We start from the raw sequence: 27,685 nt of genomic DNA on the forward strand, positions 1-27,685 counted from the left end.
TACGTCAAATGGTATAACAGTTCACGTGTTATAGTATAAGGGATGACAATGTTGATCATTATTTTTTAACAGATACAATATCTTGACGCGTATGTTATATCAGAAAGATAGAATACGGAGGGGGCCATTTCTGAATTTAACAATTTAGTGCCCTAATCAATGATCATAATATGAGAGAGAAAACTAACGATATCATCATGTGTAAAAAGAGAGAAAATATTATTTCAGTAAAAAGGAGAGAATATAATTTGTGGAAAGAAAAATTAATTAATTGCAAAAATGTAGGACATGGGGGATAGTCAAACGGCGTCGTTACGTCACCAGATTCATCCAAGTGAGGAAATTAAACGCGTCGAGTTTCTGGGCCGATTAATAATAAATAAATAGAAAGAAATCGGCTGAATATTTAATAGAAAAAAAAATTAAAAGAATTAGGGTTCTTCGTTCTGGTGGTACCGTACGTCGGATTAGGGCACGAATTTGGACCTTCGTCTTCTACAATTCCAACCCAGGTACGCAGCTCCTACAATCCCCTGCTTTTTATTTCCCCAGTTTCTGAATTTCTTCTAATTTGCGGAAAAAAAGAAACGATTTTTTGCGAAGCCGGCCTGAAATCTCAAATATTTTGATACAATCGTTTGCGTTAGAAGCACAGATAATTAATTAATTCGTTGGATTCTACTTTTGACTGATATAATTGCCTGTTGCTCTTGTTTGTAGCCCTAAATATTTTAATTATTTTTTAGTTTTTCTGCTTTATTTTTGGTTGGATGAGTGCAAAGTTTACTGCTTTTATACTTAGGAAAATGAGTGATACTGAAGAGAAGGATGAAATTGGACAAGAATTGCCAGTTGATGCTTTAAATAATGGGAAACCGGAAAATGATCACAACAAGCAGAATAATTCTCCGAATTCTGGAGATTCTGGACCGGTTCAGGAGACCCCGAATCCTGCTGAAAATGGCGAAACTCTACCCGTTAAGACAGACGTTGAGATGACCATTGATGATAAAACTAGTGTAGAAGTAGAACCACAGTCCATTTCACACCAATCTGGTCAAAATTTGCCTTCTTCTTCAGTCACAATAAATTGCGGGGACGAACAATTAGTCAAGCCAGATACTGAAGCCTTACAGGATGAGGATGAACAATTAGTCAAGCCAGGTACTAAACCCGTAGCTGATACCAAGAGTGCTGAAGCCCAGGATTTGCCTCAAAGTAATTATCATGGTCGTGATGATGACAACGCTGTTTCCACAAGTCTTCCAGAGACTGTTAAACCTACTGTTAAAGCTGAAGTTACTCAAGTGCCGGAGCAGGAATCTGGTGCTGCTGCTGAAGAAAGTGTAACTGTGGGTCATAAGGAACCTGTTACGCCTCATGCCGGATCTTCTGATGTAAAAGCTGATTCTGGGAGTGGGGAAGAATTGAAGAATAAGGTGGATGAAAAAGATATTACTACACCCAAAAATAATGGAACCCCAAACTCAAAGGGCATGTTCCTTTTAGATGACAGCGACATGTATGAAGGTAATGATTCTGGGACAGAAGAGGAGCAATCAGCTTTCATGAAGGAAGTGGAAAATTTCTTTAAGGAGAGGAGCATGGATTTGAAACCTCCGAAGTTTTATGGAGAGGGTTTGAATTGCCTTAAGTAAGCCTTTACTTGTCATTTTACTGATTCTGCCTTGTTTACTAATTATGTGAATGTTATTTATTTCGACATTTTGTTGGTACAAGGCTTTGGAGAGGTGTGATCAGATTGGGTGGCTATGATAAGGTATGCAACGTGCATTTTTACCTTTTAGTCGTAAGGGTCCATATTTTAGTATATGTACTTATATATATTATGAGTTTTCATTTCCAGAACCATATTCTTTTCTTGTTACAATCACATATATGATCTGCCTGCTTACCGTAGGTGACCTCAAATAAGTTGTGGCGGCAAGTGGGAGAAGCCTTTAGACCTCCAAAGTAAGGACAACATCTGTTCAACTCCATTATTATTTACATAGTGCAAGCTCCATAACTTGGAGATGTGGAAATTTTAGAAGTACTGATAGTTTTCCTTAATTCTGTAATAGATTATAGTGAAACTGGGGGACTTCTTTCGTTGGCAATACGTTGTTGGTCATTTAGTTCTCCTTTGTTATTTTTAAGGTTCAACTTTGTGATGTTTATATCTGTTTACCATGCATGCTGTTGTGCAAAAGATTAAAAATTGAAGTAAAGTTACTGTGTTTCTAGGTGTGAAATTTCTGTAGTTCGTATTTAACCCTTTTGGTCTTGGAAAGTGGAAAACGGGTGGGGGGAGGAAGTGGGTTAAAAACGTCCAGTATAGTTTACTATGTGTTAAAAGATACGTTAGTTTCTTTTCTATTTCTGCTGCAGGACATGCACTACGGTTTCATGGACATTTCGAGGTTTTTATGAGAAGGTATGTGTGCACACACTTGGCATGCAAGCTGCACCTTTCTTATAGATTCTCCGTAGGTTATTAGTTGCTATGTGTTTGTAATTTCCAACCTGATCAAATTTGATACTGGATCAAGAAACATGGGATCGGGCAACCATAATCGTAGACTCAATTGCCTGCTATGATTGAGAAAATCTGCGTCTGTCCATCTTCTTGGTGGTTGACCATGTGGATGTGTGCTTGAGTGGCCTGTGTTGAAAATTAATTGTAAAAGCTTCTATTCGAGTCACGTGTGGTTGCCTCAGTATCTAAGTCCATTATGTCAAATCCCCTTTTAACAGTGATTTGTTAAATATCTTCCTGGGAGTATTCCAGATCATAATGTTTATATGTTATTCATTATTGGTTGTTCTTGTGTGACTTCAGGCACTCCTAGATTATGAAAGGCATAAATTTGGTACTGAACCGCCAATCTCTTCCCAGCCAGAGCCTATGAATGTTGATAACCAGGTAAGGATCTTATGGCCTGGGATCTTTTGGTAATGTTTTGTGTATTACTGTATTAGATGATTTTGCGGTGTTTATTTTTATCCCTCTTGGGTGGCATGGTGTTTATGCCACTTTGTTCATCTCATGATAAACTGTTTCATTGAATGAAAATGGTATCCATGTACTGCCGGGAACGCATATATTCATTATTATTCACATGAAATTTTTTTACACAATGAACTATTGCATGTCAACCTTGAAAATTGGTGTAATTAGTTGCTCAACAAGGAGTTTCTTCAATGAGCCGAACACTCAATGCATGATTGTGGTAATTAGGCTGCAGGATCAGGTCGAGCAAGAAGGGATGCTGCGGCACGTGCCATGCAGGGTTGGCACTCACAACGTATCACTGGGAATGGTGAAGTCAGTGACCCTATCATAAAGGTCTGGAAAGTATAAAGATTTTTGCTCTCACTTTCTTCTGTGTTTTACACTCTCCATGTGGAAGTTGGTTCTAATATAGCATTAACATCTCTTCTGTTTCTTTAGGATAAAAATGCAAATTCGTTGCATAAGCGTGAAAAACAGCTTAAAAGCATCGGTATGGCCTCTCAATGAAATTGGCGTCCTTTGTAATTATATAGTTGGTATATGAGTTCTCACCTCAGATTTTGTATGTTGACATCAGGTTCACTTAAAAGAAAGAAGCCACCTTATGTGGAGCATGTGGTAAAAGCTGCACGTACTAAAGCATCTAAGTTGCAGTTGAGACAATGTTCTATTTTTATTTCATTTGTCTACATAATATATCAGGAAATTATTCAGTAACAGAGTACACTGTTGACATTTTACTGTAGTGTTAACTTGGCTTTGTTTTGTGTTTGTTTGTGCAGATTGGATGTAGATGTGGTTGATCTTGGACCTCCAGCGGATTGGGTGAAGATCAATGTGCAGAGAACTGTAAGTTTGTCCTTTACATTTTTGAAGTTTAAACACAAGGAAATTTGCATATGTGAATTTTTAAGCACCAATCCAGTATATTGAGATATGTCTAATTTGCAGGAAGATTGTTTTGAGGTCTATGCTTTAGTTCCAGGGCTTCTACGGGAGGAGGTAAGTATACATATTCCTGACTCTGTGGTTCTCCTTCCTTTTGCTTTGCTACTGTACAATTATTTACATTCTTGTAGAGTTAATTTGTACATTCTTTTAGACATTCTTTTAGAAGACTGTGTATGCTAGTGCTTGTTTTGTTATGTTCTTATTAAGGATGGAATGGCAGATAATCATAAGCCAAGTTATAAGAACAGGAAGTAGCATGATCGGACAAATTCACTGGCAATTTGTGCTGCAATCAACTAACTGTTTTGAGCTGGGTGGAAAAGGAACAAAAAACTGTTTAAAAGTGAACCAACTTTATTGATTGCCCTTATTTGCTAAATGTGAGACTGGAGGAACCCAGAAAGTAGCCTCCTGATAACTTCTCAAGGCTGTTTCTTTGAGAGCTTCTGTTAAATTATGCCTTGGTAGAGTACATGTTTGCATGGAAGGGCCTGCTAGATATTTGTTTGATGTATTAAACATTAGGTTTCCGTTTTGGACTTCGGCAATTGTATTACTTATCTTGTTCTTTTGGAAATCAATCTTAGGTGCGTGTTCAATCCGATCCAGCTGGGCGGTTGGTTATAACTGGAGAACCTGAGCATCCTGATAATCCATGGGGTGTCACAGCTTTCAAAAAGGTGCGTTTCTTTTTCTTTCCTCTTTTGGGGTTATGAAATGTGTGAGAGAAACTAAGATTAGGAAGTGAACAGTTTCAAGAAAAACGAAGAAACTTTAGGGTTGCTTGAGAACTATATAAGAAACGAATCTTCCTTGGAAAATCGAATACAAGATCTAAAACCATGATGCCTTCGTAAGCTACTCGCTTCCAAAGGCACCGTGGCTGCTGTGTTCGTGTTAAACAGACCACGGTCATAAAGATCGGACTTCGTATTTTCTCTTTGGCTTTATTGACCTGTTATTGGCTTTGTGAACAGGCTGTCACCTTACCATCAAGAATTGATCCACACCAGACATCAGCCGTGGTCACCCTGCACGGTCAGTTGTTTGTTCGTGTTCCATTTGAGCAGTCGGATCAGTAGCATTTCGCGGTGGCCATCCTTGACCATCAGGCTCTTCTGTAGAAATTAGACAGACTCTACCAACCGCCATCCGGCCAAGTTAGTTAGTTTAGTTGGTTATAATCCACATGGTCCGCGGAACATCCGGACCTTAATGTTCGACTCATTTAGTACGGGATATAACCTAACCGTTGTACTTATTTACCAACATGTTCGGTTTAATCGTTGATGTTACATGGTAACATGCCTAGGAATCCTCAATTCATTCATTTTCTTGAAGATGTACATGTTCTGAAGATACTATTGTACATTTTGAAAGGGCAATTGGCAAGGCAAAAGAAAATGCATTCTGTGAATTTGAGTAACATCATGAACGGGTTGTAAAATTGGCGAAAATTGGCTAGATTACAACCAACTGAATAGGTGACCGAGGACCCTCACAGGCTAGTTGCCATTGTTGCCAAGTCCAGCTCTTCATCGGAATCAATCACTTCTTCAAAATCGTAAAACGGATTTGCCTGCCATGGAAGCTCCAAGTAAGAACGGAAGTATTTAAAACATGAACATTTGACTCCAACGCGAAACTAGAAACTTATGAATCATAGACCATAGACCAGTAATAAGAATTACCTTTGGTCTTGGAGTGATTGCTTCAAAACTATGAAACACAGGATCGTCAAAGTTAGGGGGTTCCAGAACAATGTAAGCCCCTTTATTTCGGTACCTCTCTTCTGTTCCCTGCATCACAGGAAATACGAAAACATTAGCCTATTATGGTGTGAGTTCGGTTCTAATGTCCCGCGAGAACGAGAGCACAATATAATAAACTCGAAGGCTCAATCAAGAGTTAAGAAAGGATCACAACACAACTCGAAGGAGATGGAATGGTTAAACGTATAATCAATAGCCATACATTAACACGCAGAAACACGTTTCACGTGCTGCATGACATACACAAAAGCACCATTCTGAATGAGATGCTTAACAGCACCCAATCTACTTTAAAAGGAGAAGGATCGTAGAAGGAAACATGTAAAACCTCATCAAAACTTAGAGCCATTTGGCAAAGGAAAACTGTATACTGCCAACATCCCACAAATGAACAGTTATGCAAGGAATTCACTAAAACTGTGTTAATGAACTCAGCGAATACCAATCTAAAAGGATCATGCACAAACCTGGAATTGTGGGTAGTCTGGAGCACTAAATAGAGTAATGAGCTTCCCGGACTCCACAACGTGATCTATGGTGTACCCGTTATCCATTCCACCAAGACCTGGCCTCTTTTCCCGTGCATCCGGGCCTTCATGCGATCTGATTATCAACTGTAGTTTTAACAATATAGAATAACCGAAATCTTAGTATTGCATCTCTATTATGATTGTTAGATACAACGCAAGTAAATGTTACAATAGGAGTGGAAAGAACTCATCACGGCCTCTGTGCAGTTTAGAAACATTAGAGCTGCAGTCATTTTTAAACAGGATTAAAAACTACGTATTTCTTTCCTTAATTGGTAAAATTTAAAGAAATACATAGTCAAACCCCACCAATCATCTACCTATTGAGCCAAGGCCAAGGTGGTTAAAAATTATCAAAGCGACAACAAATCCATAAGCACCTCCATGCTCATATGCAAGCCTTCATAGTTAAGCCTTAACTGTCATTGTGTACTAGAACATACAAAAATGTCCGGTGGTACTAAACTATTTGTCATCAACATTACGTAAGGGTTTCAAATTATTATTTTGACTAACCACCTTGGCATGGCTACTATGGCTACTAAATGCTAAGTTAGCGTGTTTTCGACCCTCAAAGTTCAATTGAATGACTAGCCAAACTTGTAAATCCACATTTGGCATGGCTACTAAATGCTACCCAACCATCACCGCACTTGGAACACAACAGTACCAAAATTAATCAAAAGTTCTGTACCAAAAAGTAAATGTGGTTTGTCTCTAGATTACAATTGAAGCATGCGATGCTTTGCAGTTGCATTACGTTATCAATTGAATGCATCACTTAACGACGAACGAACAAAAAGCAATTCACCATGAAGCAGACAAGAAAAAGCATACTCTTAAAGATCAAAGTATCAACATTATATCCTAAAACATGCGTTTTTCCATAAAACTAACATTCACTTGCCTAAAACTAGGAATGTAGATTCCAAATCTTGCTATTACCTTGAGTTGAAACTTCTTGAGAAAATCCTCAGTGCAGTCAGGGCCCCAAAGCAGACCAATGCCTCTCTCTTTATTCGGTGAAAGGCCGGGCTTCATGGAGGGATCTGACCACAGCACATCACCAGGAATCAAGTTCGAACCTTCCCACGGAGGATCAAGAACCGATCTTCGAGCCTTATTTAGTTCTTCAAAGGAGCCAAGAGACAATGTACTACTGGGTTCAGGATTGAAAGATATCCTCCTATTCTTCTTTCCTTTCGATCTCTTGGGGGTGGCCGGCGTGCTGCGAAACAGCCCGCCATGAGCTGTATATACATATTTACCAACCATGGAGGTCAAGGGAAGACCTTCAAAGCACCCAAGACATTTTCGGTAAACATGCTTCCCTTTATCTCCGTACTTTGTCAGTACTTCCTTCTCGAATCCGTAAACTGAAGTGCAGTATTTCGATTCGTGATTTCCTCTCAAAAGATAGACACTTCTAGGCAAAAACACTTTCCAAGCTAATAAAATCAAGAAGCTTTCGAGCCCCCAAGCCCCTCTGTCAACGTAATCGCCATTGAAGACGAAGAATCGGTTTTCTGATGGAAACCCAGCATCGTTTAGAAGGTAAAGGAGGTCGTGCAGCTGACCGTGAACGTCTCCCACGATGACCACCGTGGATTCCGAGCCTAACTGATCGACGGCGACGCAATTGGCCTCTTTGTGGAGGATCTTGGAGGCGCAGAGGACCAAGCTATCAAAAACTTCCACCGGAAACACGTCTGGCAATTGGGTCGGGTCTAGATTTCTGGATGCCCAATCAAAAACGGACATAAGGTTCTGAACCCATTCGAGGCTGAGTTTTCCGTCCGCCGGCCAGCCAACTGGGGTTTCCGGATTAGGCCGCGGCGGTGATGGGTTGTGTTCGGATTCGGAGTTGGTGACAGCGGAAGAAGCCGAATCAAAGACCGACAGCGGTGAGGCTTCTGCAACTTCTTGAGATGCAGATGCAGATGGAGCAGCCGCTGCTGCAATCTCTGCATCTGAATTGCACGACATCTTTGATCAAACCCAAAAAATACGAATTAAAAGTGAATTTTTATGAATTTATATACATGAATTCATCTGGGAATTTTGCAGAATACAACAAATACAGAGTGTACTTCTAATTGTTGCTTCCAGTTTAAACACGTAGTGCAATGCAACAGTGACGTATTAACCTATTCACATTTTTTTTTAACAGGATAAACTTAACAATAGGCTAGCAATAATGTGGTTTAAATTCGTTTTTGGTGAGCATTAAACTTATAACCTCTCATTTAAAAGTGAAAAAAAATAACATTAGACTATAGTATTAAGTGATATTCAACTATTCACAGTTAATTTGTCAAAAAAGAATTAAATGCCGCGTCAGCATAGAAAAGCACCCCCCACTAGTTGGGGAAATATTTCAGCGGACTGGAACACACAGTCCGGTACATTAGTGTTGTAATAGAAGTGTTTAAATATTTTTTAAGTACTCAATCATTTGTATATCTCACCTAGTTTATCGGATCATATTTTTAACATAGTGAAATATCTCTTCGCTAATCAAAGCAAAAATGAAACTTCCAAACTTTGTTGAGTTGGTTATTGGTATTGTACATCCAGTTGCACCATGCGTCTATGTGTTCTATTTTACGTTTCAAGTCAATAATACAAGGTTTTTTAGGCAAAATGATCTTGAAGATTGACATAACTTCTTATTTTGGTCTTTAAGATTTATAATTGATAAAAGTGGTCCCTGATATTATTCATCATCAATCATTTTGGTCATTCTGTAAAAAAATCTTCATTATGTTGAGGGTGTTTTTGTCAAATTAGCCCCTCCACTTGAACTTTCTTCTATTTAACTGAGATTTTTCACGAAATGACCAAAATGTTTGACAGTGGATATCTCAGGGACCACTTCTATCGATTTTTAATCTCATATATCATTTTGGCTAAAAAAACCATCATATAATGTTACGTATGTTTACATTTTTATATGATATTGTACTACTAGTTTAAAATGACATTGTGTTATCTCGAATTGACGTGCAAATTTCACACAAGATTTAAGGTATAACAGTGTTTTGTGTGAGTATTTTCTTATAGTCAAAATAATATAAGAAAAAATAATGAAAATGAATTGAAAACTTTGAGTTTTAACTAAAAGAACAAAAATGTGTTGTAAGTGAATTATGAGTGATTTTTTAGAATAAAAATATCTTTAAAGTTAAAAGTGAATAGTACTAAAAGTGTTTCGCACAACAGACAACATAATTACGCAAAACAATTTATCCAAAGCCCATGCTCGAAAATAAAAAAGCATCAGTTTTCTTGTCTATGAATTTTTAAATTGTTTGTACATGACTTAAAAGTTTTAAATTTTACATCATATTGGCTCTAGTTCATAAAGCTAGTTTGTATACATGAGTTGTTTTCACTTAAGGTTACATAAACACTAAATAGATGTTACGTATGTTAGCTGTCATTTCTCGCTCTATTTGCATCTCTATATCTAAAGGTTAAGATTTTATTTCCTAACGCACATATTATTTATTGTCATAAGACATTTGTTAACCACTTAAACTAGTGTACTTCTACGTGAGTACCATGTTAAACAAACAAAGACACAAATTAACTTGCCAATGATGGAAGAATTAAGAAACTCCATATATCAACTTCTGAATATGGGCCAAAAAGTGAGGCCCTAAGCTTGGTCCGATTCATTCAACTCAAACGATTTTCTAAACCCAAAAAAAATTTACTTGTAAGGCCCAAACTTGGACGAATGAACAATTTGGCTAAGGTTTTTTTGTTTTTTTTTTTTGCTTTAACATGATGATATATTTACATTTAGGTGTCTGAAATCTGAGCTAAGGTACACAATAGACCAACTATTTATAATTTGGTTTGAACTCGTCATCAGTAAGAATCAAACTTAAGACCTCTTACTTACAAATAAATAAAAATATCAATAATTATAATACTAAGTGGCGCATTCCTCTACGACTCAACACCGTGAAATTTCTTTCCCCCTTTTAAGTTTATATATTATATATAAAAGGACTTGAGCTAATATTAGTGAAATGATATTTAGACATGTAGCTTTCAATAACATTTGAGACGTCTTTAATCGAGTTAATTTTCTTTTAGTTTTCCCACCTAACCTAAGTAAAATCCTAAAACGTCCAGATCAAAATTACTCAAGAATCGTCAGTACCAAGTCTTACTCTTATTGTTTTAATTGTCACATGATTAAAAAAAATTGTTTCATTAGAATTCGTTTTTCTTCCTTTTTGAAATAGTGAAAGTCGGAGACGGAATAGTCATCCAAATGGAAGTGAAAATCTTAGAAAATATGTAGACCAAGTGTGAGACTCTCCTAACATTATGTGATTTAAGGATTGCCACTTGGACCTCGTTATCATCGACCACGTCACTCTGAGCAATATACTAGGGTTTTCCTTCTTCTAATCTACAGAAAGGATGGGTTACCAACAAACATAGTTTTGGATGCCAACATTGATCAAACATCCACCCTTTACAAGTTGGACGTTCTAACGTTGTTGGAGGGCCATGACGGACTTGGATCCTCTCCTGAGCACAAGGAGAGGATCCTCCTGACCAAAACACTTGGGTCTTTGGATGAAAATCTAACGGCTACAAACAGGGGAATTCCTTTAAAGTTATAATAATTATAGCCGTTGGATTTTCATCGAACGGTCCAACTGCTTTGGTCAGGAGGATGCTCTCCTTGGGCTCAAGAGAGGATCCAAATCCGGCCATGACATCCCTCACAGTGTCTCGAAGTCTCTAACAAATTCTAACCATTTAAATTGCTACGTTCTATAAATCGTTGTTATAAACAAATGGACTAATTAATGGTGGAATAGGTTTTTAAGCTAAAATGGCTTTTGCGAGTAGCATAACTCTTCATTTTGATCTTCGAAGTTTAAAATCAATAGAAGTGGTTTTTGATATTATACACCGTCACTTATTTTGATCATTCAATGGAAAAAATTCCGTTAAATTGAGAGTATTTTTGTCAAATCAACCTTCCACTTGAATTAGTGATTTTTTCAGTTCAACAAAGATTTTACGAAATAACTAAAATAATTGATGATAGATAACTTTAAATATCAATTTTATCGATTTTAAACTTTAAAGATCAAAATAAAGAGATATGAAAATTTTATAAATCACTTTCACCGTAAAGCCCAGTTGATTTACAATTTGGCATTTTGCATTCAAATTTCTAATGACCCCCCTTTTTATTAAAAATCGTGCCTTGACTTCCGAATTCCCATGCACATGCACGCAAATTCACATACCTACTACAACTAGCTAGTTCCCATTCGGATTTGGTGAGAGGTAGTCAACAGTGCAGAAAAAATTTCGAGTGTAATACAGGTACGGAGATCTATTTGTTGATAAGAAAAAGAAAAAAAAAACGGTGATTTGATTGACAATGTGCTAGAATCCTAGGTCACGAAAAGTCTATAACAGTGATTTGGTTGATGATAAAAGAAAAAAAAATTTAAGTCAGTTCTCCGCTTTAACGATAGAAAAAAAACTTAATTAAATTCTATTGAACTTATTTAAAAGTGATTATTTGTCAGAGAATGATTTTGATTATCAAATGATTGAATAATCGGAATAATTTACTTACAATATTTTGCTCATATTCATAAAATAAATCTAATGAATTATGAGTTCAATACATTCCACAAATTTATTAATACAATGAATATCTCATATAATATGTGACAAAGTAAAATATCTCCCGCGCGTACATGTTGGTTTCCAACCATTAACGTGGTAGACTCCTAGGTACTTGATAGTTGGTAGAAATTTTTTTAGATGTCATAGAAATTTTTTTAGATGCTAGCGTGAGTTCTGCATCGGTGGCCTTAATTATACTTAAATCAATATTCAAGCTCTAGCTACATGACATGCCTTTAGAACATTTGAAAAAGTTGATAACCAACGAGGAGAATGTGATTTATTTGTCATTTCTTTTCACCTTCTACTGATCTACTGATCTATTGTTTTGTAATCCTTGGTTTGTTTTTTAATACATTTTTTCGGATCAAAGAGAAAAGATACGAGACTCTCTTAAAATGAGATTTTTTTATAAACTTTCTGTAAACTCACAATTTAAAATTAATTTTTGTGTCAACATTATAAAACATTGCGTTAAAAATATAAAGTAAAAGAAAATTCATAAAGAATTTTACTTTTGAGAGTCTGCTTAGCATTTCTTTATGATGAAATAAATGTCTCTCCATAATTATAAATATTTGATAAACTAAATAACAATGTATCAGTCTTCAGTCTTAATACGTTAACTGAGATCAACAATTTTAATATTTCACCAAAGCAGCCTAGCTAGTGACTAATTATTAATGCTTTTGAAAGATACTATTAATATTATTTATCAAAACCCAATTAAAAAAGTTAACCACTCTACCAAAAAAGCCGATTCATGAGTCTATCAAAACCCTAATGTGTTCTAAAAAGATTGGATAATGATATTTATACATGTATTTATCTTCCACATATCTTGTTAATTTTAGTTATTAATTTATTTCAATTCATTCGATGCGATGGTAAAAAATTAATAAAAATGTGTAAAACGTAAAAGTAAATGTGTGAAAATGGATATTATTGCTCTTATTAGTCAAAACCCTAATTAAAAGGTTAACAACTCTACCAAATAAAGCTCATTCACAAGTCAAACATCTGTTAGAATTTAGACAACCATAATACGCAGGATTGTATTAGATTACCAATTTGCCAGGGCATTGTCCCCACGGATCACCAGGTGGTAATCAATTTTGTCTACTAATTTGGCTACTTTAGTCCCCTCGATGGCCCTCCATTCATATCAATTATTCAAAATTCAGCTCTCTTAAATAAATGTATACTCCAAGTCACATCAATGTTGTTATATTAAAATCCACAATCTCCTTTTCTCTCAAAAGATACTTAGCTCAACTCGTTACATGTAAGAGTCATTTTTAGTGAGCATTTTAGTCAAAATGGTTGATGAGATTAACATGACTTTTCACTTTGATCTTTGAGATTTGAGATTTGAGATTTGAAATCAATAGAACTACTCCTTGAGATTGTTTACCGTCAATTATTTTGGTTATTCCGTAAAAAAAAAATTATGTTAAATAAGGATCAAAATGATAAAATACACTCAATTTAATAAGCAATGGGCCAAAATGATTTGACATTGGGGATATTTTTGTCATTTTCTCTTATTTAACAGAGATTTTCCATGGAAAGACCAAAATTGACAGTGGACAAACTTAGGGACCAGTTCTATCAATTCTAAATCTCAAGGACCAAAATGAGAAGTTATAACAATCTCATAGATTATTTTGACTAAAAATCCTTTTTAGTGACATACATATCACATTTGACGTTGTATATAAAACTTTATTTAGAATTCATGCAAGATGTTGTTGTTCCTACTTACATGCATATATATCTCAAAATTGATACATATATTGAATTAGTTAATTCTTACTTACATATATACGTGGCAAATTGTGATTTGCAAGTAAAAAAAAATTAACACTTTATATATAACAAGTTATACATTACAATCCAATCTCAAATCATGGTGTATAAATCAATACCCTCAAAATTAAATAGTAATTACAGCTTGTTTAACATCTCCTTGTCTTGTATGAACCAAGCCGCGCCATTTTACGTATATAAATAGTCTGATTCCGCAGTCCACCCAATGGACAATGCCGTCCAAAAGTCCAAAACACTCCATAGACATTTCCAAGCCCCTTCCCTCCAAACCAAACTCCTCCCCAATCATCAGGCTCACCATCCAAAAAGTCGTCCCTCGACCTTCTTTATATATATCCCTACACCACAAACATACATCACATTACTTCTGCGAAAACCAAATGACAAACATGGGACACATCAGCTACAACAGATTCAGAAATAGCAGATCGCGCAGAGGTTTCCGGGTAAGCCCTAGAAGAATTTCGGTCTCGAGGCTCCTACGTGCCCGGTTCGTGTGTTTGTTCAGATTCTTGAGGTGTTCATATGGACAAGCTTTGCAGTGTCTAAGGAAAAGTATGGGAAGAAATAGTCCTGGGACTAGTAGTCCCGGTACTAATTATGGCCCTATTAATATCAAGAGGAACAGCAGAACCAGCAGCAGGAGGAGTTTGGTCAGTAAAGAGATGAAACAAAACAAGGGACGGTCAGGATCAGCTGATTGCTGCAGACTGAGATCATTTGGACGCTCCAATTCTTTCTATGCAGAAGCCATTGCTGATTGTTTGGAGTTCATCAAAAGGTCTTCTGTTTCTGTTGATCAAAACCCCTAGTTTTTATTTATTTTTATATATGTTATGCTTTGGGCTACGACTAATATGTATATTATTGCTTGTGCTGGAAACTTGGTTTGGTTTTTCGTCTATGTCTCTGTATATCTGATCTTGGTCAGGAGTTTTGGGTTTTTTGGAGGTGGCATGTATGTTGTATAAAAAGATTTATAAAAATTAATGATTTTTGTATCGTATTCTAATTAACTCTAATCGCGTTCGTGTCGACGAAATACCAACCCTAATGAGGATTAATTTGTAGTGAGATTCTGTGGTGAGTGGTATGGGGTGGCAATCTTTTGGGGAGGTTCGTGGTAGGTGTGGAATGCAGATTAAATTAACACCCGACATGTTTTTATATTAATTTGGTTTACTGAAGGAAAAATAAAAACACAAAAAGGAAAAAGAAAAAGGAAAAAGGAAATTTTCTGCGTTGAAATTAAGAAGAGAAAAAGAAGTGGGATTCATATTTCAAAAAGGGTTCCCACCATCTAGTTGCTTAATCGAGGATTAAAGCAAAAGACTATGATTAACAACGCTAATTGATGTTGAAGAATCCATTAATTGACCACTTTATTTGGTTAATGATCTAATCCACATGGAACATGGAAGAAAAAAGGTAATACGGTAAATGGGCCTGGGTTATCCGTGAATTAGATTCCACACCCTAGAGGCCCAAAATAATAATAATTTGGGTTTAATCATGATGGATATATTCGTTACTTTGTGCTACACTTGTACTTATTCTTTGAGACTTACGCATTGTAATTTGGATTCTAACCCGTACACTGCTCGCTCTATTTCAATTAATTTGAAGTTTTTATTTATTCACACGTTTTTACACCACCATCACTTTATATCATCGTCATCTTTTAAGTGTCGGCCATCACAACTTGATTTAGAAGTCTAGTGGACACTCCAAATCAGGGTACGTCAGTTTGGTATGATAGTGTTTATCACTAATAAAGCCCAATTTCTCGAGGGGAAAATGGTAATTGATGGCTTAGCAAAGCTTTTAGTGTCTCCATGACCCAAAAACATAAGCCTATGGTTCTCTCTGACAAGTGAAGTTAAGACATCTACAGTGATTTGAATGTGTTAGAAGAACAATAAGATGGAGTGCATGCCGCTCACTTATGACCAAATGGGCCCTAAAATATCCCTTGGCTTTTGGTTAAGCAACAAAGAAAAGCACAAGGTTACTTGCCATGTTCGCAAGACACTAAATTCTTGCTTGCCAAGAAATTGTGTCTCCTCATATTCCAATAAACCAATATTCTATATATTAACCACAAATAACATCAGAATCCAATTATCAACAGAAAAGTTTTTTTCGTCACAAATTGTCCTTTTTTTATCGAAGTTTTAGCGGCGAAACGAGCGCTTGTCACAAAAGAAAATTGGATTCCAAATTCGCCCGCTCGCGCGTTCGTTTCGTTTGACCCGTTCCCTTGATTGGGGCACAATACGACTTGTCGTTTATCAGAAATGGTTTTTCGCCCAAACCCAAGGAAGATGCTGAGCCTGATGAGAAGAAGTCGCAGCGCAGTTGGACTAGTCGCAGCCGCCTCGTTCTCCTCATCGCGCTCGTCTTCTTCCGCTTCCACGTCAGCAGCGCCCAAACTAGCCTCCGCCATGGACGACCTCAAGACCCTAAGGACCAAGGTCTGCATCATCGGCAGCGGGCCCGCGGGGCATACGGCCGCCATATACGCCGCCCGGGCGGAGCTCAAGCCGATTCTGTTTGAGGGTATGATGGCCAACGATATCGCCCCCGGCGGCCAGCTCACCACCACCACCGACGTCGAGAACTTCCCGGGTTTTCCCGACGGAATCCTCGGGTTCGAACTCATGGACCGGTGCCGAAAGCAGTCCATCCGTTTCGGGACCGAGGTGTTCACCGAAACCGTCAACAAGGTCGACTTCTCGACCACTCCGTTCAAGATCTTCGCCAATGAAAGGACCGTCCTGGCCGATTCCGTCGTCGTAGCCACCGGCGCTGTCGCCAAGCGCCTTCAGTTCCCTGGCTCCGAAGAGTACTGGAACCGCGGGATTTCGGCCTGCGCGGTGTGCGACGGGGCCGCCCCAATATTTCGGGACAAGCCGCTGGCGGTGATCGGAGGTGGCGACTCGGCGATGGAGGAGGCGAATTTTCTGACCAAGTACGGGTCAGAAGTGCACATAATTCACCGAAGGGACACGTTTCGGGCTTCGAAGATTATGCAGCATCGGGCGCTGAGCAACCCGAAAATCCGAGTGGTGTGGAACTCGGTGGTGGTGGAGGCTTACGGCGAAGGAAAAGGGCCTCTGGCAGGGCTGAAGGTGAAAAATGTGGTGACTGGGGAGGTTTCCGATTTGAAGGTTTCGGGCCTGTTTTTCGCAATTGGGCACGAACCGGCGACCAAGTTTTTGGATGGGCAATTGAAGCTCCATGACGATGGGTATGTTGCTACGGAGCCAGGAACTACGCAGACCAGCGTAAAAGGGGTTTTCGCCGCCGGAGATGTTCAGGACAAGAAGTATAGGCAGGCTGTCACTGCCGCCGGAAGCGGTAATTCTTCTTCCATTTCTATTGAAAATCTGCTTCCAAATGCCAATTTGAAATTTCGCTGTGGAATATTTACTTTATAATCTGATCGACTTTTATGTTACTTGTATTGCAATTGAGAATCTTTACTTATTGAGTTTCATGTTAGGATCAAATTGCTAACAGGGACACAATCACTAAACCCTAAACCCTAAACCTTCTGGTTGTATGCATGTATTGGTAACTTTGTGTGGATAGATTTGGATAAAACATTGATCCTCTATCTCCAGCTGAGTTGTATGCATAAATCTGTTTCGTTTTGCTGTTGGAAAGGATTACAGAAAGATTTCACTTTTATTTGGTAGTGCGATCAGTTATATTTGTGTTGCATTGAACTGGTATTTGTGTATTCATCTTTCTATTTTCATGCTTGACGTAAGAGAGAAACTTCGGTAGGGCTGCCCTACTCGGGCAACTCTCACACTAGGTAGAACTAGCGTGAGATCGAGGGGAATAAAATACGCGGGGTCTCACACTTTTGTGAGAGGTAACCTACATACAATGTGGTCAGGAGGTCCCTACCCAAGTGTTTCTCATGACTTAAACTCCCACTATGAGAGATCTTGAGCTGCGCTATCAAAAGCCTGCTTCCTGAGGTTGAATAGCAAAGAAGCAGTTAGGATATACAAATGGGATTGACCTCAAGCCTTAGGCTGAAGCCACCCTCGTACCCTGTCCTTGAACTTGAGCTGAATCATGCATTGTTAAGTTAGGTTTATGAACGTGGGGAAGTTGATTTCACTCTGCCCTTTATGGAGCCCTATCGTAAAGACTTCAATGCCTTGTCACGTTAAGCTTGAGGTTGAGCTTCACATAAATGCACTAGGTAAAGTTCGCCTGAAGGTTGTTTTGATGCTCCGTGAATTGAACCTTGGGCATACAATGATGCATTTACACTTTTGGCACAACTTTTGCTTTAATTGTAATTCAGCAAGCTTGCTTACACCACAAGATATTCATAAGGATGCATAAATTGAGTTGGAAGGCTACATCCTGCTAGATGTTCACCGATTTATTTGATTTATATTGTTGATAACTTTGATTGGCACCATTATCAATCTTGTTAAGGAAAATTTTGTCAACTTTAAATTTCTTCACGGGTGTAAATGAGCAAGCCGAAAACGCTAGATGTATGGCCTTCTTTATATATTCCGATTGTGTGTTTCTAATTGCATTAGAAGAAGTTTAGTCTTTGCAATCTCTAACACTTGATTTCTTTCATTCCGATAACGATGCAGGATGCATGGCAGCCTTGGAAGCAGAACACTACTTGCAAGAGATTGGATCCCAGGAGGGTAAGACTGATTGACTACCTTCGATTGGCGAGGAATCCAAGCGATGCTCAGTTAGAAGCAAAATTTAGTTAAACAGCAAGGATAGAGAAAATTAAGGAAGATTTGCAGTTATTATTCAAGTATTTTATTTGTTTTACATTGTTATTAGATCATGTTCATGGCACGGCATCTGCGACCTAATACTATCGTGTGCTTGCGCGTATGCTTTGTTTGAATGGCTTCAAGATTTAGCAATTTTTCATTACTTGGCACCCAAAATTTTGATTTAACGACGGTCGAATTGTTTTAATCGATTGAGAAGAAAGAGATCTCTATTTAATTCCCCTTGTTACCAAACTAATAAGCTTCCAGTTCTCTAACGACAGGCGAAAAGCAATTGAGAAAGAATTCGAGCGGAAAAGTAATGATATTGGAAAAAGTTGGGGAAGATAGCTGGCATTTCTTATAGGAAAAAGTTGGCGATGAAAGTGGGGATATTTGGGGTTGGATGTGTCTTAGGGGACCTTTTTTCCCTTGTCGACTTTTTTTCCATAACAAAATGTTGCTTGCGTGCATTTTTTTTTTTCACGAGAGAACGATTGAGGTTTAAATAAGTGAAATTTAATTAAATCTCATCCATTCGCTCGTGAAAAATATGCAATAGAATTTCCGATCAGACAAAAATGAAAGTGGGCTTCCATTTGGATTAAAGTTGGAAGCCCAATGTACAAGATGGAGTATAGGCCTAGGGTTTTGCTTACTAACCCCGTTCAGACATGTGCATTCTTGGTTGTCAAGCAAAAGCTTTTATTTGTCAAAATTTTGGTGTTTTTAACCTTTATAGCAGAAGAAGGCGCAAAAACTAGTGTCAGCCATGGAAGACCGGAAAACCCTAAGAACCAGAATCTGCATCATCGGTAGCGGACTCCATATACGCCATATACGCCGCTAGAGCGGAGCTCAAGCCGATTCTAGCTCTTCGAGGGTTGCATGTCCAACAAAATCGCCCCGGAGGCAGGCACCACCACCACCCACTTCGAGAACTTCCCGGTATTCCCTCAAACAATTCTCATGACCAATTACCAAATGCAGTCGGTCCGTTAAGGCACCACGATCTTCTCGGAAACGGTCAACAAAGTCGACTTCTCGGCCACCCCTTTCAAGATCTCCACCGACGAAGCCGTCGCCAGACGCCTTCACTTCACTGGCTCCGAGGAGTACTGGAACCGCGGGATTAATTCGGCCTGCGCGGCGTTCACAGCACCCTCTATCTGGACAAGCCGCTAGCGGTGATCGGAGGTGGTGACTCGACGATGGAGGAGGCGAATCATCTGGCCAGGTACGAATCAGAAGTTTACGTAATTCACCGGAGGAACACGTTTCGGGCTTCGAAGATCACGCAGAATATTGTAGGGGAGAATCCGAAAATCCGAGTGGTGTGGATGGGATTTGAAGGTTTCAGGCATGATCCGGCAACGGAATTTTTTGGGCGGGCAGTTGAAGCTGGATGTGGATGGGTATGTTGTGACGAAGCAGGGGACAACGGAGACCACCGTGAGAGGAGTTTTTGCGGCGGGATATGTTCAGGACAACAAGTACCGGCAGGTCATCACTGCTGCTGGAACAGGTAAACGCTTCTCTTAATCCTTAAACTTGCTTAATCCTTGGTAGTTTGATGAGCTAAATATATATTTGTGTCGCATTTCACTTTTCTTCGTTCAACCACCACGACTTAAAACAACTACTCTGAGAAGCACCAACATGCATCCTACTCTATTTATATCTGTGTCGTGTTCATATCATCCTACTCGCGAATCAATATGCAAAATGATATAAATCAATAATATCTCAATACTACCGGTTGAAATTGCTTATGGAAGGGCTCAAAGCCCTTTTTTCTACCAAAAGTGCATCTAACTATGTTTATAGAAAACCAAAACTTCAGAAAACACTAGCGGTTGTCTATGTTCATGGCATGACATCTACTATCTTTTTGTTTTACAGTCTTATTTAAAATTTTCTTTACTTCAGCGTCGATATTTTTTATTTTTTAATTCTTGGTGAAGGAAAATTTATGGAGATTGACTACTATCACCACCAGCGTCAGGACATATCCACAACCTCAAGTCGAAAGGACTTGTGTGTGGCACCAAACTACCAGCTGTCATCGATATGAATTTACGTTGAAATTACAAATTGTTATCAACGAAAACTGCTAGCAGTGGGGATCGAACTTAGATTGGAGGTTAATCATAAGCATGCCCTTAGCAACTGAACCAACTCTCGTTGGCCGAAATTTTTTATTTAACCTGATCTGCGAGTAAGAAGTCTGAAGTTATTAGATATCAGTATTGGAGTCGAATATGTATGTATAATGTATCGTGTTATTATTTATCATGCACATTCTTGCTTTCACAATGAGGGTGTGCATGTTTCATTTGGTGACCCTTTTCTCGGATTAGAGCCATGGAAAAGGGTTTGAGAAATTCCATGCCTGGAACCTCACTATTTTCACGACACGGCGCTGGCCATTTCAAACTTAAGTTTCGGCGTCTCACATGTGAATGGTAAATTATAATTGACAATTTAACTTACTTGGAACGTTAGAAGTTGTGCATAGTAATAAAAAACGTAACTGGTTGTTCACGTATGAGATAAACAACTCATGTTAATGTTGTACTATGTTGTTCATGTACGGCATATCTGTACTTTAACGTGTGACCTGGGTTACTTTTTTATTCCTTGTATTAGTAAAACATACGTTATTCATGGGATGTGAATGATAACATGTATTTAACTTCCCATGCATTTACATTTACTAACGCCTAAGGAATACTTTTTATCGTATGACTTCACCCTCTTTTTATATACAACATATAAAAAAAAACCCATGACAAGTAAGCCGTCTTAGCTCAGCTGGTAGAGCGCGTGGCTTTTAACCACGTGGTCGTGGGTTCGATTCCCACAGACGGCGTAGTTTTGGTGAACTATTTTCTTCGTCCCCTTCAGTTCACCAATAGCCTCTCGTTTTTACTTTGAGAAATGATTTTCGCACTCTCATTTGTTTTTTATCATCACTAGCACAAAGATACAGTTCAAAGGACATCATATCACAACATGGCATTTTAAACTGGATCAGACTCGACCTGACCTATTAAACTTAGTATTCGGGTGAGTATTTAACGGGTCGGGTTGTTAATGGGTCAACTCGTTAATCACCCGTTAAATAACAGGTCATTTTAGGTCAACCCGCGAAACCTGTTAACACCCGTTAATAAGGGCATTTGTGTAATTTCAATAGTTAAAATAGGAAGGAAGCCCACAAACTCAAAGCCTATCTCTACCACTTCAAGGAGGTCGCCGATATGCTCCAGGACTACATTCCTGGCTCAAAATGGCAACAAACGACTCTTTCTCCTCCTCCGATGGTTCTGACACTTCGTCTCAATCGCTTTCTCGAGAGCGAGTCAAGCTTCTCTCCTCCAACAGCGGCAACTCGTCCTCTGGCTTGCCGGATCAAGATCCTTCCTTCAAGTGCTTCTCTGTCTCGGACTTGAAGAAGGTCATGGCAGGTCTCTGTCAAACGGCGAAAAGGATGGATAATGGAGATAACTGTCAAAGTGGATTGATTCCATTGGTTTTGCAATTGGCATTGCGTGTTAGATTTTTGAAAAGGATGAACTTAAATGCAGCACCAACTATTGTAAATGAAATCTAAATGTGAGATCTTGTCTGTACATTAAAATGCATAATTTGAATTGGAATGCAAAATTAAACCAAAAAAAAAAAAAAAAATTGTTAATGGGTGTTAACGGGTGAAACGAGTGATCAATAAGCTTAACAAGTTGGATTCGGGTGACCCGTTAACTTAACGGATTGGGTTCGGATGACTCATTAACTTAATTGATCCAACCCAAACCCAATAAACCTGACCCGTTTACAGGTTTAATCACAATCACACGTGCAAATGCCTACTATATTTTTGTTTTTCTCATCAAATGATAAGGCAAACGATATGCAACATGGAATAGTGCAATATTACAGAGACATTGGCAAGCTCTAACCAAACCAAGGATGCAACATTCTTAGGGCTGGTTTGGTATTATTGTGCTTTGAAAAAAAAAAACTGCTTCATCTTTGCTATGAGAATAAGCTCATTTTTGCTGCTTCACATTTTCAGCTTTTTTTCACCCAAAACAGTAAAAATAATTTGTTTTTAAGTGTTTACCAAACACCTTTTTTAGCTCAGTTTTTTTTTTTATACTCACTTTTTATAAAAAAATCTCAGTACCAAACCAGTACTTAGCCCGATACAAATAACAACATCGTAAATTGTACAAGGCTGAAACAACAATCCCTCGTAAAAACGCGTTTAATTTAATCCTAAAACAATTAAATTAAACTAGAAAAAACAAATTAACAAGAATCATAAATCAAAGATTACGACCAAGCTTAATGTCCTGAAGATACCCATCACACCAGATACTCTATGGAAGCTCTCTTTGTCAGCAACAAGTGGCAGGCAGCAGTATGAAGACAAGAACAAACATCCCAGAGAGCCCAAACTTTCCTTTCTGTTTTTTTTTTTGTTTTTATTCCTCCTCACCCATGTGACATCACCAACCCTACCATGTTCTCCTTCCCTCCCCCTCCAACCCCAGCACAATGTCCTCTAGTGAGAGAGAGAGAGAGATTCTCCTTTCCCTCCATTTTCCTTTTTTTTTTTTTATTGGGGCTCTGTTTATGGATTCATGGGGTTTAGGGTTTACTGTATTCTACCCGTGTTTACCGAGGCGAGGTTTGCAACGTCCCTGCTAGATCGGTTGTATTTCATGTGGCTCTGCACTAGCTGCCCAGATGCAATGGCTGACATGAGAGAAAGCTCCCCTGCCAGGACAGCTCCGGCTACAATTCTCGCCAGTTGCCTTGAGTTTAAACCAGGAGAGTCTTTGCTTGCCCCCTTGACACCAAGCAAGTTCAAGCAGGCTGATTGGGATGCGAGTTGTGTTCCTCCTCCAACTGTACCCACCTGAAAAGTTAAAAAAACTCAAATTGTAGTCAGATCTCTATTCAATTCTTTCCCCGATAGATAAAAAAACCGCAACTTTGCAATGTATGTTTTTCTTTTTTTTTTATATGGGAAAGCACACCGATGGTTTCTGCCCCACATTAACCCTTCCAATCTGGAATTTTTAAATCCTATGATGGGGGTCATCAAACGAAGTCTCTGGAACAGAAGAATTTGGATATGGTTTAACTTCACCTTCCAATATAATTTAATATTTAAAATGAACTGTAAAATTATTTTAGTGTTGTGCTAGTACCTCAATGGAAGGCATGGTGACTGAGATGTGAAGGTCACTGCCGTCGGCTTCCATCAAGGTAATGCAGTGAGAGCTCTCAATATTCTGAGCAGGGTCCTGGCCGGTGGCTATGAAGACTGCAGAGACAATATTGCTGGCGTGGGCATTAAACCCGCCTAGAGCACCAGCCATGGCAGACCCAACAAGGTTTTTATTCACGTTAAGCTTCACAAGGGAATCCACATCGGTTTTCAGTACCTTCCTCACCACTTCCTCCTTGATGACTGCCTCGCAAGTTACTGATTTCCCTCGCCCTTCAATCCAATTTACGGCTGCTGCTTTCTTGTCTGAGCAGAAGTTTCCTGTGCAACCCGAACAAGCACATAATGACAACCTCACCAAATAATTATAGAAAAGTACATCGCAAATGGATAATCAACATTAAATTATGTAGTAATGAGATAATTATATAATAATCAAAGCATAGTACATAGGATTTGGAAAATTAATCAAGGAAAATACCACTGTCAATAAAATATATAGCAATAATTTATTCTATTGGAATCTAAGTTCAAAAGGGACGATAGACACTACATCATGACTGTAAAGGAATGTTTGCATGCTGGTGTATGTATGCAAAAAGTATTCTCTCACAAACCGTGCATCCAGCAACTGAAATCCATTTCGAAGTAGTACAACTCGCAAATTCATTGTAAAGATGTAAACTGAGTTAAAATTACCAGAGATGCCGACAACTTCCATGTCCGGGAATTCATTTTGAAGGAATTCGAGAACATATTGAACGCCTTTGGATATCATGTTCATCCCCATGGCATCTCCAGTGCTGCATGAAAACCTTAGGTACAGATTCCTGCCTGCTATCGCGCTTCGAATCTTTTCGAGCTTTGCAAATCTGCTAGACCTGAACAGGAATGAAGAACCATTTTTATCAGTTATACAATTTATCACTCAACCAAAGAAAAAATGAAAATTGGGTTTAAAAAAACCACAGGACAATTCAAAGCAAACAAACAAAATCCCCCATCAACATCATAAACAAAATTAACATGTATTATGAACTAAATTAATGATTAATTGGTCTTCTTTTGTTCCCCAATTACCCAAAAAATACAATGCAACAATAAAAAGCTGTTGAATTGAAAATCTAGGGGTTAACCTGTTGAAAACGACGGCGAGAGCATCAAAATTGAGAGGGTTCTCGACGAAGAACTTGAGCTGAGCAGCCCTAACGACGGAGTGGAACCTCACAATTGGAGCTCTGGTCATGGAGTCGTTGAAGAGGACACTCTCGGCGCCGCCTGAGGCGTAGATTGCCTTGAATCCCCTATTGGTGCTGGCCACCAGGCACCCCTCCGTTGTCGCCATTGGCACCATGTACTCTTCTCCGTCGAGCAACAGCGGTCCGGCGACTCCCACCGGGATCTGCACATACCCCACCGGATTCTCACAGCACTGTCCCAGTATCGACTGATAATCGAAGCCCTCCAGCGGCAGCCCCTGCAGCGAACGACCCGTCGTTTTCTGCAAAGCCTCGCGCCGGATCGCCGCGGCTCGTTTACAGTCCCCGAGCTTCGATTCGAGCTCGTAGGACGCCGTCGTTCCGGACAACACCGACTCGACGATCTCCTCGTCTTCTTTAGAGATTAGTTGCTCATCTTTCTTCTGCTGAGGAGGACGCGGCGGCGGCGATTCGAGAACGACGTCGTGCTCGTGCCAGTCGTCGTGCGGGGTTCGGGGAGCGACGAAGGACTGGACGAAGTCTATACCGAAGAAGCCGAGAAGGTAGATGACGGAGGCGAAGAGGGAGAAGATGGCGGCGATCTCCGAGAGCGTGACTACGTGAAGCGGCGTGGACGTGCGGATCTTCTCGCGCCACCGGTTCAGGAGGAAGTAGGCGACGGTGAAGAAGAGAGTGACGAAGAGGCCATTGGTGAGGTAAAGAGGCAGAGGAAGCGCGTCGGAAGCCTTGGGGTAGGAATTTGGGTCCGTGGCGGAGGCGGTTTGGTTAGGGCGGCGGTGGTGGTGGGATTTGGGGAGAGGTGGTCGCCGGCGGAGGTCGTCCATGAAATTTGGGTGCGGTTAGAGAGAAAAGGGGGTACGGTACAGGAAGAGAAATGAAAATTGAAAATAAATAAATAAAATTTTGGGGGGATTATAATTTTTTTTAATTAAATTTTAATTTGGTGCTTGTTTTAGGGGAAACGCGGCGGGCATTGTTCAAACTTAAAGAAATAAGGTAGGCGAAATGAACCATTTACTACTATAGGTTAGAAATATTTTTTTATACTTATAAGTATTATAAGTAAGAAGTTTTATGTTTGATTCTCATCAAAAGCGAATTTGATCTACATTATTACCAACTTATTATAAAATCAAGCTCACCTCCTTCGTTTTGTATAGAAAATATCGTTTATTTAAAAAAAAAAGTAAATAAAGAAAGAATCGAGGGAGACTTTATTTGTTTAATTTTCAAAAAATTTAAGATAAATTTCAACCGCTCACTACATCTGGCGATTTAAAAGAAAATACTTGGCTCATTTTCTCGAAAATAAGTAGTTATATTTCTTATTTACTTGTTAACTATAATTTGACACGTGTATTGAATTTATTGTTTTATATTTGAATGGAATGTTAAAAGCTTATGGTTTGAAGAGTAGAGTGGTACATCTCATGGGGTACATGAAGATGAATGTGGTTACGGATCATCTGGTTGGCATGAAACACAATGTTGGGATATAATGCCATTACACCCCAGTAGTGCTTAACATCTTTTTGTTCGTTATCGAGTTTTAAAGTGTCAACTTGTAACTAAGAAGAACACTAAAGTGGTTGGTTATATAAAAGACAAGTTGAATGAGTGAAAAATTCATTATCATCTCTTTTGAAATCAAATTATGCACATTCTTGACCCTATTAATTTTCTTGATTAAAATAAAAAAAACTTGAGTAGGTTTGCCTGACCAGCTGAATTACCGAAAAATCTCGCAAAGGAACATCAAAGAACAACTTTTAACGAACATGGTCCCTGCCCTTCTATATCAAGTTGCTCTACCGAAGATTTTCTCCAAAAAGTATCCGGATTGTTTCAACCCTACTGAATATTTTTTCGTGAAAAAGCGTGAGCAGGCTGAATTCAAAAGTAAAGGTCCAAATTAAGTTGCTGAGTTGGCCCTTGTGTTTCCAGCTCTGAAGTTGGTCCCATCCCACTGTCTTTATATTGGTGGGTCAGTGACCAAGTGGTCCATGCCAGCCTCTGACTGTTCAGGTGGCCCAAAGTCAACTGACCTAGCTCTCCCACTGGGGACCCCAGGCCCGGTACTATCCTAATTAAAGTCGTATTAATTATGCAAAGCTGTCTCACATTATAATAAGGACAAATAACAGTAAACAACAAGTAAGCCGTCTTAGCTCAGCTGGTAGAGCGCGTGGCTTTTAACCACGTGGTCGTGGGTTCGATTCCCACAGACGGCGTTTTTTTCCTTCCATGCTTTTTGTGAGGGCAATTCGGTCAAATACTGGAGTTTATTAAATCAATTTATGCAGAATTTAACTTAATTAGCAAAAACTGATCGATAATTTCAAATGGACAAAAATTTGTACTTGTGGCGGAGTTTTTAACAGAATCTAAGACTCTTAATATTTTGATTTATACGACTCTGCATTGGTTCTATCAAGTCTAAGTTGCTCTAATCTTGCAACGAAACTTTTTCAAGTCTTTAAACTCCTAGTTTGTTCATGAGTTCACAACTTAAATTCTCAAGGCTCATGACCGATCATGTAGTCACAAGGAAATATACCAAGTTCGAGAGTGAATAGAGATTCTTGGATATATGTATATTGTTCGTCTTTCATATCGAAAAAAGTATACACAACTGATTATAAAATAAATTTGACAAATATAAGCAACACTCGAGGG

General features: G+C 38.8%; 4 protein-coding genes, 2 non-coding genes and 1 pseudogene across 6 annotated transcripts; 5 read left to right on the plus strand and 2 right to left on the minus strand.

The window, feature by feature from the left end:
• Positions 1 to 387: 387 nt before the first annotated feature.
• On the plus strand, positions 388 to 5,387 carry LOC137747341 (AT-rich interactive domain-containing protein 6-like). Its single transcript, XM_068487437.1, has 13 exons — positions 388 to 512; positions 803 to 1,654; positions 1,741 to 1,780; positions 1,922 to 1,974; positions 2,392 to 2,437; positions 2,843 to 2,926; positions 3,242 to 3,349; positions 3,455 to 3,506; positions 3,594 to 3,669; positions 3,799 to 3,865; positions 3,968 to 4,018; positions 4,555 to 4,647; positions 4,945 to 5,387. The coding sequence occupies exons 2-13, from the start codon at positions 807 to 809 to the stop codon at positions 5,047 to 5,049; spliced, it is 1,623 nt and encodes a 540-aa protein (XP_068343538.1). The 5' UTR covers positions 388 to 512; positions 803 to 806; the 3' UTR covers positions 5,050 to 5,387.
• Positions 5,388 to 5,407: 20 nt separating this feature from the next.
• LOC137747342 (serine/threonine-protein phosphatase 7-like) lies at positions 5,408 to 8,388 on the minus strand. Its single transcript, XM_068487438.1, has 4 exons — positions 7,215 to 8,388; positions 6,207 to 6,353; positions 5,659 to 5,766; positions 5,408 to 5,546 (listed from the first exon to the last, which is right to left on the minus strand). Exons 1-4 carry the CDS (start codon positions 8,253 to 8,255, stop codon positions 5,466 to 5,468), a joined length of 1,377 nt encoding a protein of 458 aa, XP_068343539.1. The 5' UTR covers positions 8,256 to 8,388; the 3' UTR covers positions 5,408 to 5,465.
• A 7,672-nt stretch (positions 8,389 to 16,060) lies between these two features.
• On the plus strand, positions 16,061 to 18,710 carry LOC137747166 (thioredoxin reductase NTRB-like). Its single transcript, XM_068487199.1, has 2 exons — positions 16,061 to 17,135; positions 18,410 to 18,710. The coding sequence occupies exons 1-2, from the start codon at positions 16,073 to 16,075 to the stop codon at positions 18,478 to 18,480; spliced, it is 1,134 nt and encodes a 377-aa protein (XP_068343300.1). The 5' UTR covers positions 16,061 to 16,072; the 3' UTR covers positions 18,481 to 18,710.
• Positions 18,711 to 19,420: 710 nt separating this feature from the next.
• Positions 19,421 to 20,621, plus strand: LOC137747748 (thioredoxin reductase 2-like; annotated as a pseudogene).
• Positions 20,622 to 21,346: 725 nt separating this feature from the next.
• Positions 21,347 to 21,419, plus strand: TRNAK-UUU (transfer RNA lysine (anticodon UUU)). The gene has a single exon. It is a non-coding gene; the product is annotated as a tRNA-Lys (tRNA).
• Positions 21,420 to 22,803: 1,384 nt separating this feature from the next.
• LOC137747400 (3-hydroxy-3-methylglutaryl coenzyme A reductase 1-like) lies at positions 22,804 to 25,868 on the minus strand. The gene is made up of 4 exons (XM_068487504.1): positions 24,926 to 25,868; positions 24,489 to 24,670; positions 23,770 to 24,110; positions 22,804 to 23,474 (listed from the first exon to the last, which is right to left on the minus strand). The coding sequence occupies exons 1-4, from the start codon at positions 25,831 to 25,833 to the stop codon at positions 23,211 to 23,213; spliced, it is 1,695 nt and encodes a 564-aa protein (XP_068343605.1). The 5' UTR covers positions 25,834 to 25,868; the 3' UTR covers positions 22,804 to 23,210.
• A 1,299-nt stretch (positions 25,869 to 27,167) lies between these two features.
• TRNAK-UUU (transfer RNA lysine (anticodon UUU)) lies at positions 27,168 to 27,240 on the plus strand. The gene has a single exon. It is a non-coding gene; the product is annotated as a tRNA-Lys (tRNA).
• Positions 27,241 to 27,685: the final 445 nt, after the last annotated feature.

This window comes from Pyrus communis, chromosome 10 (assembly GCF_963583255.1).
Source record: "Pyrus communis chromosome 10, drPyrComm1.1, whole genome shotgun sequence".
NCBI lineage: Eukaryota > Viridiplantae > Streptophyta > Magnoliopsida > Rosales > Rosaceae > Pyrus > Pyrus communis.